General features: G+C 46.1%; 1 protein-coding gene across 1 annotated transcript; it reads left to right on the top strand.

The window, feature by feature from the left end:
* Nucleotides 1-811: 811 nt before the first annotated feature.
* LOC308141629 (uncharacterized protein) lies at nt 812-17776 on the top strand (the record flags this gene model as incomplete). Its single annotated transcript, XM_080511836.1, has 22 exons — nt 812-878; nt 3002-3049; nt 3478-3504; nt 4726-4788; nt 4870-4902; nt 5437-5511; nt 5598-5705; nt 7464-7511; nt 8177-9082; nt 10140-10262; nt 11143-11190; nt 12891-12941; nt 13282-13317; nt 13416-13475; nt 13887-13943; nt 15137-15178; nt 15282-15335; nt 15529-15606; nt 16991-17023; nt 17244-17282; nt 17517-17558; nt 17674-17776. 22 exons carry the CDS (start codon nt 812-814, stop codon nt 17676-17678), a joined length of 2043 nt encoding a protein of 680 aa, XP_080367962.1. The 3' UTR covers nt 17679-17776.
* Nucleotides 17777-17798: the final 22 nt, after the last annotated feature.

A 17798-nucleotide genomic window follows, 5' to 3' on the forward strand; every position in this document is an offset into this window, starting at 1 on the left:
TATCATCGTATTTAATCATGGCGTCCAGCTCGTTAATCACTATCATCATATTTAATCATGGCGTCCAGCTCACTGTTCACTATCATCATATTTAATCATGGCGTCCAGCTCGTTAATCACTATCATCGTATTTAATCATGGCGTCCAGCTCACTGTTCACTATCATCGTATTTTAATCACGTTTAGCTGCCTGAGCGCGGCAGGTCGTTAAAAAGTCGTGATGCACCTGAACGCATCACCTGCTTCTTGTAACAACTGTTGCAAAATGGAACACGTTGTTACAAAGTGCAGCTTTATTACATGTTGAGTTGAAACTGTATAACATTATTATTACATGATGCCACGGTGTTTATTATTGTAGTTATAAATAAAGGAATGAGGAATGAAGGTGAAGAACGAAGGAACCCTACCGTCGTTCTGGTTCAACACGTCACAAAGTTCTCCTCACAATTTAGAAAGAAAAGTTTGTTATTTTTACGCTTTTAATGTGGAATTGATTCGTCCTGCGGCCGTGTGTGTGTGTGTGTGTGTGTGTGTGTGTGTGTGTGTGTGTGTGTGTGTGTGTGTGTGTGTGTGTGTGTGTGTGTGTGTGTGTGTGTGTGTGTGTGTGTGTGTGTGTGTGTGTGTGTTCAGAGGGCAGGTGTGGTCAGTGGGAGGTATCAGAGGGCATCAGGCCTATAAAAGCCCCGCTGAGGCTCAAACAGCTCAAAGTCTGGGTTGTTGTCGTCTCGTCTCTTGTCTCGTCTCGTCTGTTGTCTCTTGTCTCGTCTTGTCTCTTGTCTCTTGTCATCTCCTGCTCCGTCCCTCCATCATGCTGGTTCCAGCTGTGCTCCAGACCTGGCTGCTCCTCCTGCTGACTCAGCAGACTCTGCAAGGCGGTAAGAAGCTCTCCCGACTTTTCTTTTTTCTCCACCGACGCTGAACTTTGCTTGAAGTTTTCACTAATTTGTCACTGAAAGAAAAACTCCTCCCACTTTTAGGATTTTCTTTTTTGCAAAATTACTGCAAGTACCGTGCTGAAAATGTATTTCATTTAATGATTTTTAAAAATGTTTTTACTAAAACTATATAATTGCTTCAGACTCCGTCAATGTGGATCAATAAGCTGCTGAAAACATTCAAGTATTTTCAAAAGTTTAATCAAAATCATTGTGGAATATTCTACTATCCTGAGATTTAGAGATTTAGATTGATCATGACTGATAAATTATGATTATTTTATTTTTAAAGGCTTGAAATATTTCAGTTTATTTGCAGATATATTGAAAATGTAGAAAAGTTTCATTTAATTATTTTCTTCTCCTTCTTCCTCTATTTATTAAACTAAACCTCCATTCGTATGGAACTAGAATTGAATCAATTAAAGCTGAAACCAGCCACAGTGACCAGGAGTGTTACTGGTTCACCTGCATTACTGGTTCACCTGCATTACTGGTTCACCTGCATTACTGGTTCACCTGCATTACTGGTTCACCTGCATTACTGGTTCACCTGCATTACTGGTTCACCTGCATTACTGGTTCACCTGCATTACTGGTTCACCTGCAGCACCAGAAGCTCCAGGAGTCACTGGGTCTTCATTTCGTCACCATTTTGTAAAATTCATTTTCAAATCAAAATCATTGTTCTACGTGTGAAATTGTGAAAAAAAAAAAAAAAATGAAATGAGTTTATATAAAAAAAAAAAAAAAAAGATGTGTAACCTGTCGGGTGAATCTGTTCCTCGGTTAAAGTTTTAGAATTTTCTTTGCTCAGAAATGAAAAGATCAACGAGTTTAAAAAATGTCTGTCAGGAGCAAAACCACGGAAGCTGTGAGGCGTCAGTCTCACCCTCCTGATGAATATCGTGTGTGTGTGTGTGTGTGTGTGTGTGTGTGTGTGTGTGTGTGTGTGTGTGTGTGTGTGTGTGTGTGTGTGTGTGTGTGTGTGTGTGTGTGTGTGTGTGTCTGTGGTTTGAATGATCTGATGTCACTGAATCAAAAGCCGCCATGAGTCGATGGCAGACGGTCAAATGTGGCGAGCAGCTGGGAAGAAGTGTGTGTGTGTGTGTGTGTGTGTGTGTGTGTGTGTGTTACAGTATATTATTTCCACTTAGTTCATGTAATAAATTCCCAACATTCACACACTGTAAAATAATGTACTTTATTGTGTTCATTTTCTCTGTTAAACCACATTCTTTACTCTGATGTGACTTTCTGCTCTCAGCATTTGAACGCCGTCATACTTCAGTTAATATTAACCTCCTCATGACGACATTTTAATAATTATTTTCATACAACTGATGCAGGTTTGACTTCCTGGGTGTGTCTTCATCTTTTTTTTAACAATGAAGTGGATTTATTTACACGCTGCTGTTAGAAATGTTCTTTATTTCCATGTGGATATGATGCAGTTAATGTGTATTAGCTTCCTGTGTGTAATCTATTACTTTTTTTAACAGCAAAAACCTGTTTCTTTCATGACACACACCCACGCTGAATTATACATGAATGTGCAGCAGGGGTTCCTCCAGGAGGCTTTGTCTGCAGAAAAAGCAGGACTAACATGTAATCACACTGTATTAAACATGAGCTGCCTGTTGTGCGGATTATTTTAATTTTTAATGGTGAAACTGTTTCTCCTAAAGATTCTCTCCAGGCAGTAAATGCAGGAATGACTTAAAGTTGACGAGGGCTGAAACCGCGGCGCCATTAAATCCATTAAATCCATTAAATCCGATTATTAAGAGTGTTGGCGATCAATTTCATTATCGAGTCGTTGTGTCGCGCGATTTACGCGTCACTCGGCCGCGTCCCGCTCTCGGAGGCGTCACAGCTGCGGCGCGGCTCTCGAGCTCACCAGCGAGCCGCCAGAGCGCCAATGCGGGGTGACGTCATCTGAGCGCGCTCCGGCGGGGAGCCAGTTCGCGGCTCACCGCTGGAGCGCTATATATATATATATCTATATCTATCTATAGATAGATATAGATATATATAGATGTAGATATATGTTTGTGTTTCAGGAGTGAAGCCTCAGGCGGTGTCTTGGGGGAAAGTGCTTCCTGCCAGAGGTACATTTACATCTATTAAACCTATTTAACACATCAAATCACGTAGAAATGCCTCTTTTATTTGTTTTCTCACAGAATGATTGTTGTTCTACACTGATGCTGAAGTTTAGTTTAAATTAGCGGAGAAGTCTCAAAAATAGAATCTAGGAAAACATTTATTTCATCATCTTAACACTTGAACGTGAACTTATTTTGACATTATTATCCATATTTCACTAATATTTAAACTTTTGTTCTCATTTTTAGTTAGACTTCTTTTTTCTCAACATAAAACTTGTTGTTTTTTCCACAAAATACTTTATTTTAAGCGTCTGACTTTATTCGGACTGTTTTAAGTTGAAATCTCGACTTCACCTTTATTCTTCACACTAAGTCACAGTATATTTTAACGTTTATCTTTTTTTCATTTTGTGACTTTTCCACTGCAGGTGTGGGCATTGGAGTGAAACCTGGAGGTGGGGGCTTTTATTTATTTGTTTGTTTTCTTTTTAAAAACTAACAGGCAAATTATGTGAATGACGGATTACATATTTTATGACATTAAAGTCATAGTTTACATGAAAACATTTTGGGGGGATTGAAAAGTTTGTTTTGGACACAAAATAACAACAAAATTATAGAAAAATGCAAAACAAATAAACAACACAGAGAAAAGCCAAACTAGCAAATGAAATAAGTGACGAGTCAGAAAAGGAGTCTGATGAAACTTATTTACTCTGATCTCTTCTTCTCCTCCTCTTCCTCCTCTTCATCTTCTCCTCCTCTTCCTCCTCCTCTTCCTCCTCCTCCTCTTCATCTTCTCCTCCTCCTCCTCTTCCTCCTCTTCTCCTATTCCTCCTCCTCTTCTCCTTCTCCTCTTCCTCTTCCTCCCCTCCTCTTCCTCTTCCTCCCCTCCTCCTCCTCCTCCTCATCTTCCTCTTCCTCCCCTCCTCTCCTCCTCCTCTTCCTCTTCCTCTTCCTCTTCCTCCCCTCCTCCTCCTCCTCCTCCTCTTCCTCTTCCTCCCCTCCTCCTCCTCCTCTTCCTCTTCCTCCCCTCCTCCTCCTCCTCCTCCTCCTCTTCCTCTTCCTCCCCTCCTCCCCTCCTCTTCCTCTTCCTCCCCTCCTCCTCCTCCTCTTCCTCTTCCTCCCCTCCTCCTCTTCCTCTTCCTCCCCTCCTCCTCCTCCTCCTCCTCTTCCTCTTCCTCCCCTCCTCCTCCTCTTCCTCTTCCTCCCCTCCTCTTCCTCTTCCTCCTCTTCCTCTTCCTCCCCTCCTCTTCCTCTTCCTCCCCTCCTCTTCCTCCCCTCCTCTTCCTCCCCTCCTCCTCCTCCTCCTCCTCTTCCTCTTCCTCCCCTCCTCCTCCTCCTCTTCCTCCCCTCCTCCTCCTCCCCTCCTCTTCCTCTTCCTCCTCTTCCTCTTCCTCCCCTCCTCTTCCTCCCCTCCTCTTCCTCCCCTCCTCCTCCTCCCCTCCTCTTCCTCTTCCTCCCCTCCTCCTCCTCCTCCTCCTCTTCCTCTTCCTCCCCTCCTCCTCCTCCTCCTCCTCCTCCTCCTCCTCCTCCTCCTCCTCTTCCTCTTCCTCCCCTCCTCCTCCTCCTCTTCCTCTTTCTCCCCTCCTCCTCCTCCCCTCCTCTTCCTCGTCTTCCTCTTCCTCCCCTCCTCTTCCTCCCCTCCTCCTCCTCCTCCTCCTCCTCTTCCTCAGTCACCGGAGCTCTGGGCGCTCTAGGAAGTCGTTACGGCACCAAAGCGGCGATGAAGGCCGGACGTAGGTGGAACTCGTCTTCTTCTTCTTCTTCTCTTTTTAATGTGAATCATCTTGTGACGTTTCTCCTTCCCTGCCTTGCAGTCGGTCGTTACGCCGGCGCTCAGCTGGGCCTCGGTGAGAAAACCTTTATCTACATTTCTTCTAATGTGCTCTGAAAAGAGTCTTCTGATATTCTGACTTTAGATAATATATATGTTCGTGCTGTCAATCGATTTAAAAAGATTCACCAATTTTCTGCAATTAATTGCGATTAATCACATTGTTTTTCTCCTGAAGACTGAAGCTTGTAGTGGATTTATGGAATTAATGTCGACTCAACACACACAGAGACTATTTTTATAACGTCCCTTTTTAACTTTGCATGAATCTTTTTCTCAAAGCGAAATAATAAAAACCTCAATTAATAAACATCTACCATACGTCTGGGTTTAGTTGGAGTGCAGCTCCACCACGATGAGAATATTAATATTTCTAGAAACAAAGTTGTGACATTTGAAACTTTCTGCCTAAATATAATGTCGTTACTCTTTTTAACCAATTCAAGGTTTCAAACATTGGATTGGATGAACAGTTATGTTTGATACGTGATGTTTGTCCAGGACAGTCTGTTGTGTGTTGAGCAGTCAGAAGTGTCACTGTGTGTGTCAGGGGGGTACCGAGCTCTGGGCCTGGGGGGGCGAGCTGGGCTGAAGCAGGGAGCGTACGGCGCTCAGGGGGCGTACGGTACGTCACAACACCCTCAAGGTGCCGCCTTACCGTCTTACACTTCCTGATGTGTTGCTTTAATCCATTTAATGTTGTGGTTCCAGGAGCCGGTCTGGGGACTGGACTGGGTCTGGGGACTGGACTGGGTCTGGGGACTGGACTGGGTCTGGGGACTGGACTCACCAACGGACTGGGTCTGGGAGGAAGACGGAGTAAGAAGCGTCTCCAAACTTTACATTCATGTGGAATTACATGTTTTAAATGAATGAAAGCCATTTCTGCACTGGGAGTCTGAGTCCTTTTATTAATGGAGGAAATCTGAAATACAACAATCATATGAAGAACTAAATTAATTCATACCATGCAATTATAACTTTACTGTAGCTTCACAGAAGAACATTATTATTATTATTATTATTATTGTTGTTAATGAGTATAAATGGTTGTTTTCAGTGTACGGCGCTGGTCTGGGGTCTGTGCCTGGTGAGTGACCGTCTGTTTTACATCAAACCTGGTTTCTGCATGTAAAACAGTCAAACTGTCCTCCTGTCAACATGTCTGAGGAGCAGGAGTGTCCAACCCGTCCTAGAGGACACCTGTCCTCCAGGAGCGTCCAACCCGTCCTGGAGGACACCTGTCCTCCAGGAGCGTCCAACCCGTCCTGGAGGACACCTGTCCTCCAGGAGCGTCCAACCCGTCCTGGAGGACACCTGTCCTGCAGGTGTCTCTCCCTGCTACGCCTGGCTCTAGTGGTGATGTCATCACCCTGCGCTAGCAGACCTGAACCTAGTGATGATGTCATCACCCTGCGCTAGCAGACCTGAACCTAGTGATGATGTCATCACCCTGCGCTAGCAGACCTGAACCTAGTGATGATGTCATCACCCTGCGCTAGCAGACCTGAACCTAGTGATGATGTCATCACCCTGCTCCTGCAGACCTGAACCTAGTGATGATGTCATCACCCTGCGCTAGCAGACCTGAACCTAGTGATGATGTCATCACCCTGCGCTAGCAGACCTGAACCTAGTGATGATGTCATCACCCTGCTCCTGCAGACCTGAACCTAGTGATGATGTCATCACCCTGCGCTAGCAGACCTGAACCTAGTGATGATGTCATCACCCTGCTCCTGCAGACCTGAACCTAGTGATGATGTCATCACCCTGCTACAGCAGACCTGAACCTAGTGATGATGTCATCACCCTGCGCTAGCAGACCTGAACCTAGTGATGATGTCATCACCCTGCTACAGCAGACCTGAATCTAGTGATGATGTCATCACCCTGCTCCTGCAGACCTGGATCTAGTGATGATGTCATCACCCTGCTCCTGCAGACCTGAACCTAGTGATGATGTCATCACCCTGCTACAGCAGACCTGGATCTAGTGATGATGTCATCACCCTGCTACAGCAGACCTGGATCTAGTGATGATGTCATCACCCTGCTCCTGCAGACCTGAACCTAGTGATGATGTCATCACCCTGCGCTAGCAGACCTGAACCTAGTGATGATGTCATCACCCTGCTCCTGCAGACCTGAACCTAGTGATGATGTCATCACCCTGCTACAGCAGACCTGGATCTAGTGATGATGTCATCACCCTGCTCCTGCAGACCTGAACCTAGTGATGATGTCATCACCCTGCTCCTGCAGACCTGAACCTAGTGATGATGTCATCACCCTGCTCCAGCAGACCTGGATCTAGTGATGATGTCATCACCAAGGTTGTGAAAAAGCCCAATAAGAGCCCCTCATTGGAATCAGGTGTGTTGAAGTGGGAGGAGCTACACCCTGGAGGACAGGTGTCCCCCAGGACCGGGTTGGACCTCCTGACGTAGATAATAGATGAAGCAGGTTTGATCCCAGCGATTAAAACCACTGAAACAAGTCGTTTGTGAGACGTTTGGTGTCGTGAAGTGAAGCTGAGCTCATCCTCGTCTTCCTCGTCTTCCTCGTCTTCCTCAGGCTACGGAGCCGCTCTGGCCGGGATGGGCTACCCTGGACCTCGGCCAGGTACGTCCTGGACCACGGCTCACCTCAGGAGCCCCGCCTCCCTGTGTGCATGTCGTGTCTAACACACACACACACACACACACACACACACACACACACACACACACACACACACACACACACACACACACACACACACACACACACACACTTTTCAGACAAGCTTTTCAGTCGTGTCTCACAAAGGTTCCACACTCCAGTGTCCTCGTCTTGTCCTTTTAACGCCGCTGTGTCTTTGTCCTGGCGGCGCTCCGTCTCCTCCAGGTGGCGCCGTCGTGTTGTGTGTGGATGTCGCAGAGCTTTATTTGTGTGTGGTCGTCTCCGTTTCGTCTTGGTGCCTAATTATGGTGACGACTGGACTCGCTTCAGGCCATAATGGACTCTTGTGTCTCGTCTCTGTCCCGTCCTGAGCCCAAGCAGCCCCTCCCCCGTGGGGGACGTGTTGCACTGCGTGGAGGATGTGTTGTACTGCGTGGAGGATGTGTTGTACTGCGTGGCGGTGCAGTGATACACACATCGGCAGCGTCCTGGTCGCCTTTGAATCGGGCACAGTACGGAGAAACGGTGTTACTGTGCCGGCGAAGCTCAAAGAAGCGCCGCTGTCTCCCGAGTCGTGAAGACGTAGTGGATGTGTGACGATATTTCTCTACCAGGTGTTTCTGCAGCGGACTGGACCGAACCGGCCGGTCCGGACCGACCGGTGCTGGACCTCCGGCCGGGACGGAGCCCGGCTTTAGGTCAAGTCAGAACGCTGGGGCCGGAATTGCCGGGCGCCCGGAAGAGTCCCACCGTTCCGGAGATTCGTACGGGGGTGAAGGTGAAGGGACTCAACCCTTTGGTTCACGCTTCCAGCCTGGGAGGCGCCGCCGCCCTCCTGGACAGACCCGATCCAGCTCTGGGTCTGGGTCCAAGCAATGAGCCTGTGGTCTTGAAGAGAAAGCCGACGGTCGGTCAGGAGGCGGCGCTGCCGGCTGGAGGTCTGCCCGTCGACCACCTGAGGCGTCTCCGGGGTTCGGCTTCATCTCAAGCGGTCCGAGATTTAACTGTCCCCCAGCAGCAGCAGCGTCCCTGTGTCTCCGCCGTCCATCCGTCCACCATCGACCGCTACGGACTTCTGGGCTTGGATGCTCGCAGGACTCAGGGTCTGGTTCCTCAGGGTCTGGTTCCTCAGGCTCCGGTCGGCAAGCAGAAGCATCTTGGACTCGCGACTCCCCAAGTCCAAGGACAGAACCACTACCAGCCGCCTCTTCATCAGGATGCCGGCGGGGTGGGGTACGCCACCCAACGCGGTCCGGGATCCACGGGTTTCCTCTCCGCGGCGTCCGACAGGCCAAAGGTCAAGGGACTCGTAGCTCAAGGCGCTAACGTACCAAGAACTGTCCCTCTGGACCCCCAGCGTGGCGGATCGGCAGGCGTCCACCTGGATGGCGGCGGCGCCCCCCAGGGCCTGGGCCTCGCCGCCATCGAAGGGCGAGAAGCTCAAGACTTTCAGTACGAGAAACAGGTTTCCCGTGCCGAGCACCAGGTGAAACAGTCTAAAGCAGCTCTGGCTGGCAGGAACCCCCAGGGCGGTAAGATCTCTCTCTTTCATCATTGTCCTTTTTGGTTTCCTGCCCGTTCTCCTCATCCAACCAAGAGTTCTCTCTTCTTTCAAGTTTTTCTTTGTCAAGTTTGTCGTTTTCTGAACCCAACTTTTAATACGAGAAGAAGAAATGGCGCCGTGTGACGATACATGAGGGACGTTGGTGAGAAAAACCAAATCAGGATAAATCCTTCACCGGAGCTCCGGAGCTGCGTCTCTTCACCTCTTTCTAACTGTATTTAATGCATAACGGCAGAGAGTGCAGGTCAAAGCACTTATAGAACGTCGTCCATGAGTTTCTCAGGCTTTTACAAGACGTTCTGAGGAGTTTAGACTTTTTCCATTGGCTGGTCGAAGGTGGATTGTTTTGATTATTCTGAAAACTTTTGTGATCCAAAGGTTTGTTCTTTTCTTTTCCAACCCAAAGTTCACGTCGTCTTGAGCCAAAACGAAGCCTCATGTAAACACGGTCAAACGTGTGACGACTTGAAAATGTGCTCTGACGTGAATCATTGTCAGTGTGAGAGGAAACTGGTTGTTTACTGGACCAGTGACGAGTCTGAGGGGTGAAAGGTCGTCGTCACATCGGGGTCGTCGGTGTTCCTCTTCATTATCGGGGAACATTTCAGTGTTCAGCCCCTCCAGTAGAGTCGCCGTCTGATTCTTTTTAATAAAGCTTCTGAACTCAACAGGATCGTCGGCACACGGGGAGTTTGTCGTCGGAGACACGAAGCTTCGTGTCGCTCGGCTCGTTTGCTTCTGCTGATGGAGTTTTTATCTCTGGTTCGGATCTTCGTCACTTTAACGATCACACTGGATTCTTTCCGTCTAGTTTCTACAATCGACGTTCAGTTTGAGAAACATAAAGTTCGTCACATTCAAAATGTCCTTTTCTGGCAATATTATCGATTCTAGTTTGGTTTTTTTTAAGATTCAGTCCTTAGAAGCGACTTCATCCACTGATTGTTGTAAAAAGCTGCAGTGTGTTTGGTTTTAGAGTTGAATTTGAGGTGATTAATCAGAGCTTGTGTCAAACTCCTCCTCAGGTTATATCGGAGGAGCGGGGAACTACCTGGGAGCCGGCCTGGGACCCGGCCTGGGAGCCGGCCTGGGACCCGGCCTGGGAGCCGGCCTGGGACCCGGCCTGGGCGCCGGGGGCTACGGAGCAGGTAACGGTTGCTCCCGACTCCTCACTGACAAACTCAGCTGCTTTAACAGTCGATACGAGAAGCTGAATGACGTCTTCGTCTCATCGGCCCGTTTGTCCACGTGCCGGCGGTCGTAAACAAAAACAAACCGCTGCAGGCGGAGGGACGGCGTGGAGGGAGGGACAAAGAAAGGGAGATTTTGAATAAAGGTGCAGACGATATTTAAACGTTTTGGACATTTAGGTCTTCAGTTTTACCAGGGAGGATTCAGCCAATCAGGCTGGTGAAGGTCACTGCACTGCCCCTCCAGTCCAGAGGGGGGCGACGAGAACCCAGAGGTCACACAACAACAACTGGTTGTTGGCGAAATGGATTGTGAAGTTTAAACCACTTTTACTGTAAATTTAACATTTTAAAACAAAGGAAATGTTTCAAAACAAGAAGAATTTTGTCTCGAGTCGCTAACATGAATGAAATAATGACAATAAATCTGCACTTTGAATAGAACGCCTTGAGACGACTGCGATAAAACTGCAGTTTTTACTGCAGAGGAAACAGTTTTACTGCAGAAGAAACAGTTTTACTGCAGAAGAAACAGTTTTACTGCAGAAGAAACAGTTTTACTGCAGAGGAAACAGTTTTACTGCAGAAGAAACAGTTTTACTGCAGAAGAAACAGTTTTACTGCAGAGGAAACAGTTTTACTGCAGAAGAAACAGTTTTACTGCAGAAGAAACAGTTTTACTGCAGAGGAAACAGTTTTACTGCAGAAGAAACAGTTTTACTGCAGAAGAAACAGTTTTACTGCAGAAGAAACAGTTTTACTGCAGAAGAAACAGTTTTACTGCAGAAGAAACAGTTTTACTGCTCGTCCTTCTAACAGCTTCTGTGTGTTTGTGCAGCTCTGGGTGGAGGAGGATTCCTGGGTGGAGCAGCGGGGAAACTCGCAGGTCAATACTCTGTGGTCATGTGTGTTGATGTGTGTTACAGTGTGTTAAAGTGTGTTACAGTGTGTTAAAGTGTGTTGATGTGTGTTACAGTGTGTTGATGTGTGTTACAGTGTGTTACAGTGTGTTACAGTGTGTTGATGTGTGTTGATGTGTGTTACAGAGTGTTACAGTGTGTTACAGTGTGTTAAAGTGTGTTGATGTGTGTTACAGTGTGTTGATGTGTGTTACAGAGTGTTACAGTGTGTTACAGTGTGTTAAAGTGTGTTGATGTGTGTTACAGAGTGTTACAGTGTGTTACAGTGTGTTAAAGTGTGTTGATGTGTGTTACAGTGTGTTACAGTGTGTTGATGTGTGTTACAGTGTGTTACAGTGTGTTACAGTGTGTTGATGTGCGTTACAGTGTGTTACAGTGTGTTACAGTGTGTTACAGTGTGTTGATGTGTGTTACAGTGTGTTACAGTGTGTTACAGTGTGTTACAGTGTGTTACAGTGTGTTACAGTGTGTTACAGTGTGTTGATGTGTGTTGATGTGTGTTACAGTGTGTTAAAGTGTGTTGATGTGTGTTACAGTGTGTTGATGTGTGTTACAGAGTGTTACAGTGTGTTACAGTGTGTTAAAGTGTGTTGATGTGTGTTACAGTGTGTTGATGTGTGTTACAGAGTGTTACAGTGTGTTACAGTGTGTTAAAGTGTGTTGATGTGTGTTACAGAGTGTTACAGTGTGTTAAAGTGTGTTGATGTGTGTTACAGTGTGTTACAGTGTGTTGATGTGTGTTACAGTGTGTTACAGTGTGTTACAGTGTGTTGATGTGCGTTACAGTGTGTTACAGTGTGTTACAGTGTGTTACAGTGTGTTGATGTGTGTTACAGTGTGTTACAGTGTGTTACAGTGTGTTACAGTGTGTTACAGTGTGTTGATGTGTGTTGATGTGTGTTACAGTGTGTTACAGTGTGTTACAGTGTGTTGATGTGTGTTGATGTGTGTTACAGTGTGTTACAGTGTGTTAAAGTGTGTTGATGTGTGTTACAGTGTGTTGATGTGTGTTGATGTGTGTTACAGTGTGTTACAGTGTGTTACAGTGTGTTGATGTGTGTTACAGTGTGTTACAGTGTGTTACAGTGTGTTGATGTGTGTTACAGTGTGTTACAGTGTGTTACAGTGTGTTGATGTGTGTTACAGTGTGTTACAGTGTGTTACAGTGTGTTACAGTGTGTTGATGTGCGTTACAGTGTGTTACAGTGTGTTACAGTGTGTTACAGTGTGTTGATGTGTGTTACAGTGTGTTACAGTGTGTTACAGTGTGTTACAGTGTGTTACAGTGTGTTGATGTGTGTTACAGTGTGTTACAGTGTGTTGATGTGTGTTACAGTGTGTTACAGTGTGTTACAGTGTGTTGATGTGTGTTACAGTGTGTTACAGTGTGTTACAGTGTGTTAAAGTGTGTTGATGTGTGTTACAGTGTGTTACAGTGTGTTGATGTGTGTTACAGTGTGTTACAGTGTGTTACAGTGTGTTACAGTGTGTTACAGTGTGTTACAGTGTGTTGATGTGCGTTACAGTGTGTTACAGTGTGTTACAGTGTGTTAAAGTGTGTTGATGTGTGTTACAGTGTGTTACAGTGTGTTACAGTGTGTTAAAGTGTGTTACAGTGTGTTGATGTGTGTTACAGTGTGTTACAGTGTGTGGATGTGTGTTGCAGGCGGTTACGGAGACGGAGCAGCAGGGTATCTGGGCGCCGTGGCAGGAAACGGTGAGACCCTTCTCGTCCCCCCCAACTGTTTGTTTTTTCTCCCTTTTTAATTACAAAATGCAAATTACTTTAAAAAAAGCATATAAAAATGTAAAAAAAAGAAACAACGTTTAATTTTAATTGACCTAAATTGTCATTTATAGTTGAATATGTATTTAAAACCATTGATTTTTACTGTCTTGCTGCTTGAATAAGGAGCTTTTTATTGCTTGATTTGCTCGTTGAGTCAAACTGGAACAATCTAATGAAAGGTAGTTGTAATAATGCGTCTGCTGTTATTGAAGCTTTTCTAAAACCTGCTGCAGCTTGTCGTCATGTAACGGCGCTCGTCTCCCTGCAGGCTATGGGAACGGCTACGGTGACGCCTACGGCGCCGGTGAGTGTTTGTGGCGACGCCCAGAGAGAAGAACCTGATGGATCAGCTTCTCTATGAGTTCAGGTCTAGAAGTAGTGCTAATGAGACGTGTGTTTCAGGGCTCGGTCTCCCCTCAGAGTTAACTGATGTCGCTGAGAACAAAGCAGGGAGGAGTGAAGGTAATGGCCTGGAGGGCCCGGGGCCTGGGGTCCCAGGGGCCCGGGGGCCTGGAGGACCAGGGGCCCGGGGGCCTGGAGGACCAGGGACCTGGAGGCCTGGGGTCCCAGGGGCCCGGGGGCCTGGAGGACCAGGGGCCTGGCGGCAGCACTAACGCCTAGAAACTAGAAACTAGAAAGTAGATAGTAGAAACTAGAAGCTAGAAGCTAGAAACTGTAGCGACACCCAGAATGAAGGCAGAACAACCTTCCTTCTCTTCGTCGTACAGCCGCTGTGGCGTTTTGCTCCACCGGGTGGCGCTGCTGTCTGCTCACTTCCTGCTCCTGTAGACGCTTCTGCTGCTTCTCAACAAGCGACTGTTTGACGTGACGGACGTTCCTGCGGTGTTTTGACCGATGCTTCTCCTCCTGCAGCGCTGGGTGCCGGAGGCTACGCCGGACATGGAGGCTACGCCGGACATGGAGGATACGGTAGGACAGGAAACCGCCGACGTCCAGATCGTCCAAAACCCTTTATAAGAACAAATCAGGATCAAACGTCACCTGCTGATCAATTCTTTATCGTTACTGAGCAAATATCACCTTTTCACCAAAAACTCCTCCACTGCACCTCCACCTTCTCCTCCACCTCTTCCTCGTCCACCTCCACCTCTACCTCCACCTTCTCTTCCTCCTCCTCCTCCTCTTCTTCCTATACCTCCACCTCCTCCTCCTCCACCTCTTCCTCGTCCACCTCCACCTCTACCTCCACCTCCTCTTCCTCCTGCACCTCCTCCTCCTCCTCCTCCTCTTCCTCCTCCTCCTCCTCTTCCTCCTCCTCTTCCTCCTCCTCCTCCACCTCCTCCTCCTTTATAAACACATATTGTGTTGAATTTATTGAATTTAACACCTTTTTTCAACTCTTCACTGTAAAGTAACCATATTTGTTAAACTTGTTGTTTCCTAAACCAACAACAGAGAAAAGACTAGAACAGTTTATTATCATTATGTGAGATTCTGTTTTAGTTTTTCTTTTGTTTTGGAGGAAGTTTGTGTTGAAGGCGTCTGCAGCTCAGTGCTCTGGTGTCGCCTGAGGCCCTTAGAGACCCTCTGTTCTAAAACTGTCCAGAAAATATACCTTAATACACATTTTAAATCATTTTTAGACAATTTACACACCAGTCGTTTTCAGGACTCTTAAGAAATAACAAATAATGAGGGAAATTTGCTGAAACATCTTCAAAACAAAAACAATCACAGGGAAATGACACATATTCCACATCCTGGTCATTGATTTAGTTTGGTGACGTGATTTCATTTCATAATTTGAAAGATCAAACTTTATGGCTTCTTCTTTTTGCGTTTTCATGACGATCATTAGTTTTAGACATTTCTTGTGAACAGACAAATAAACGGGTGATTTTATAATATTGACGGAGGTAATAAACAGAAAAATGACTGGAATTAAGAAGGAAAAAGCTTTAAAATGAAGGAAAAGCTGCTTAAAGTAGAGCCAAAATGGTTAAAACGTTGAAATCAGGCGTGAAAAGAACCGACAAGGTGAAGAAATGAAGGTTCATCGTTTGGTTCTTCAGAGGATCACAAACTCTTCGTTGGGACGGTTTTTAAATCAAGTCCGTGTCGTCTGGACCGTTTCCCTGAAGCTTTTCCTCGTCTTCCTCCAGGAGCTCTCGGCCTGGACGCCGCCGCCGCCGCCGGGAAATACGGTGAGCGAGGAGCAGGAGGAGGTTGAGGTTCAGAGCGTCGCAGGAGGAGCGAGTCAGGTGGAGGTCCTGGTTGATGGTTTCCTTTTGTCCCTCGTCTCCACAGGAGCTGCCCAGGTTCCCTTCGGCAACGCTCCGGTGATCCCTGCGGGGCTGGAAGGTAAAACAGCCGCCAGAGGCACGAGGCACGTTTTAGATCTGGACGAACTGACCAAAGAGTCACACGCTCAGTGTTTCTGTTCACGCTAAAGTTTCCGTTGCTTCTTCCTTCCGGAGGGTAAAGTTAACGTGTTTGAGCTCGGAGCTCTTGTCGCCTTTCAGCAGAACGTCACACACTCTGCTGTCGCCCACAGGTGACGGCGGTTACCCGTACGCCGCGCAGCCGCTCAGCCTGACGGCGGCTGAAGGCGCCAAAGCTGCAAGCAAATACGGTGAGACGGAGCCGAAGTGTGAGAAAAAACCCGCCGGTGCAAAGACTGCGAGGCGTCGCCTGGTTTCACTGTTCAGGCCTGCACTGGTGGCTAGCTGAACGTTAGCGTTAGCTCCCGGGAGCTAAAGCTAGCTGAACGTTAGCGTTAGCTCCCGGGAGCTAAAGCTAGCTGAACGTTAGCGTTAGCTCCCGGGAGCTGGTAGTTTTATTTGTAATACTTGAAGTTTAATACTTGAAGTTTAATACTTGAATTTTAATACTTGAAGTTTAATATTTGAAGTTTAATACTTGAAGTTTAATATTTGAAGTTTAATACTTGAAGTTTAATACTTGAAGTTTAATATTTTAAGTTTAATACTTGAAGTTTAATACTTGAAGTTTAATATTTGAAGTTTAATATTTGAAGTTTAATATTTGAAGTTTAATATTTGAAGTTTAATACTTGAATTTTAATATTTGAAGTTTAATACTTGAAGTTTAATAATTGAAGTTTAATATTTGAAGTTTAATACTTGAAGTTTAATACTTGAAGTTTAATATTTGAATTTTAATATTTGAAGTTTAATACTTGAAGTTTAATACTTGAAGTTTAATATTTGAAGTTTAATATTTGAAGTTTAATACATGAACTTTAATACTTGAAGTTTAATACATGAAGTTTAATACTTGAAGTTTAATACATGAAGTTTAATACTTGAAGTTTAATACTTGAAGTTTAATATTTGAAGTTTAATATTTGAATTTTAATACTTGAAGTTTAATACTTGAAGTTTAATACTTGAAGTTTAATATTTGAAGTTTAATACTTGAAGTTTAATACTTGAAGTTTAATATTTGAAGTTTAATACTTGAAGTTTAATACTTGAAGTTTAATACTTGAAGTTTAATATTTGAAGTTTAATACTTGAAGTTTAATATTTGAAGTTTAATACTTAATCTAGTACCTCAGTACCTCCAGAACGTCTCGTTCAAACCCTGGAGCCGCTGGTTCACTTTGGTTTCAGCCACAGTCGTTGTCCTGCTGGTTGCTGTTCTGTTAAACTCCTGTTTACCGGAGGAGAACCAGATAATGCGACCAAACAGTGTGAAGAATCGGCGTCACGCTAACTCGCCTGCTGACGACACTCTGGTTCATGATCTCAGTTTTAGAGCATCTTCCTCCCACAAACTGAGCTGAACTCGGTGAGGTAGCGTCGTCGGTGCTGACGCCTCGTATCCACAGCGAGTTTGACTTTTCTTCAGTGTTTGTGACGTTATTGTTCCTCTGACGTGGTCCTGGTGTTTTGTCTGACGTGGTCCTGGTGTTTTGTCTGACGTGGTCCTGGTGTTTTGTCTGACGTGGTCCTGGTGTTTTGTCTGACGTGGTCCTGGTGTTTTGTCTGCAGAGGCGGCGACCGGCCTGGCGGCTCGGCCAGCAGGTGAATATCTCTACGTCTCACTTCCAGTCATGAATCCTGGGACATCTTGTCCTCCAGCGCTGGTGGAAAACAATGTTTCCTTTTCTTTTTTTAATATCCACCGCTAGATTTCATGTAACACCAGTGACACTAGCTGCTTTCGTCAGTTGCACCTGAAGCAGCTGGTCTCTGTGACCGTTTCTCATCTTCCTGTTTAAAAGACTGGTTTGTGTCTGGTAAGGTTACGGCGCGGCGCTCGGAGCGGCTCAGGAGGCTTTGGGTAAGTCAGGAAACCAGACGCTTCCTCAGTCGCCGTCAACTTCCGCCGCCGCCGCCGCCATTCCTCCCGTCTCTTTGTCACAAACCGTCTTCATGTGCTTCATGAAGCTTCCTTCTCTACTCTTTCTTAAAGTGCGACGTCGTGCGTTCGGGATCGTTTCCACTGAAACGTGACAAAAAGCTCTTTTCTCCTGCGTTTCCTTCGTTTCCACTGATTGTCTGAACTCTTCTGCAGGAGAGCAAACGGGGAAATACGGCGGCGTGAACGGATACAAAGGTGACGGTGAAGTCCTTCCTGTGTAAAAAAGCTTCTTTTTCTTTCATGCGTTTTCTTTTATTGTGACGGGTGTCTGTCTCTCCCCCACTTCCTGTTTGTCTTCGTCTTCAACCAGGCTGATTCCAGTGGTTCCCCTCACGTGTAACGAGACGTCCAAGCTCCGTCTGTGTCCTCCTGTCTGTCCTTTGTTCTGTCCTTTGTTCTGTCCTTTGTTCTGTGCTTTGTTCTGTCCTTTGTTCT

Source organism: Blennius ocellaris (genome assembly GCF_963422515.1).
Source record: "Blennius ocellaris genome assembly, chromosome: 16".
In the NCBI taxonomy this organism is placed as follows: domain Eukaryota; kingdom Metazoa; phylum Chordata; class Actinopteri; order Blenniiformes; family Blenniidae; genus Blennius; species Blennius ocellaris.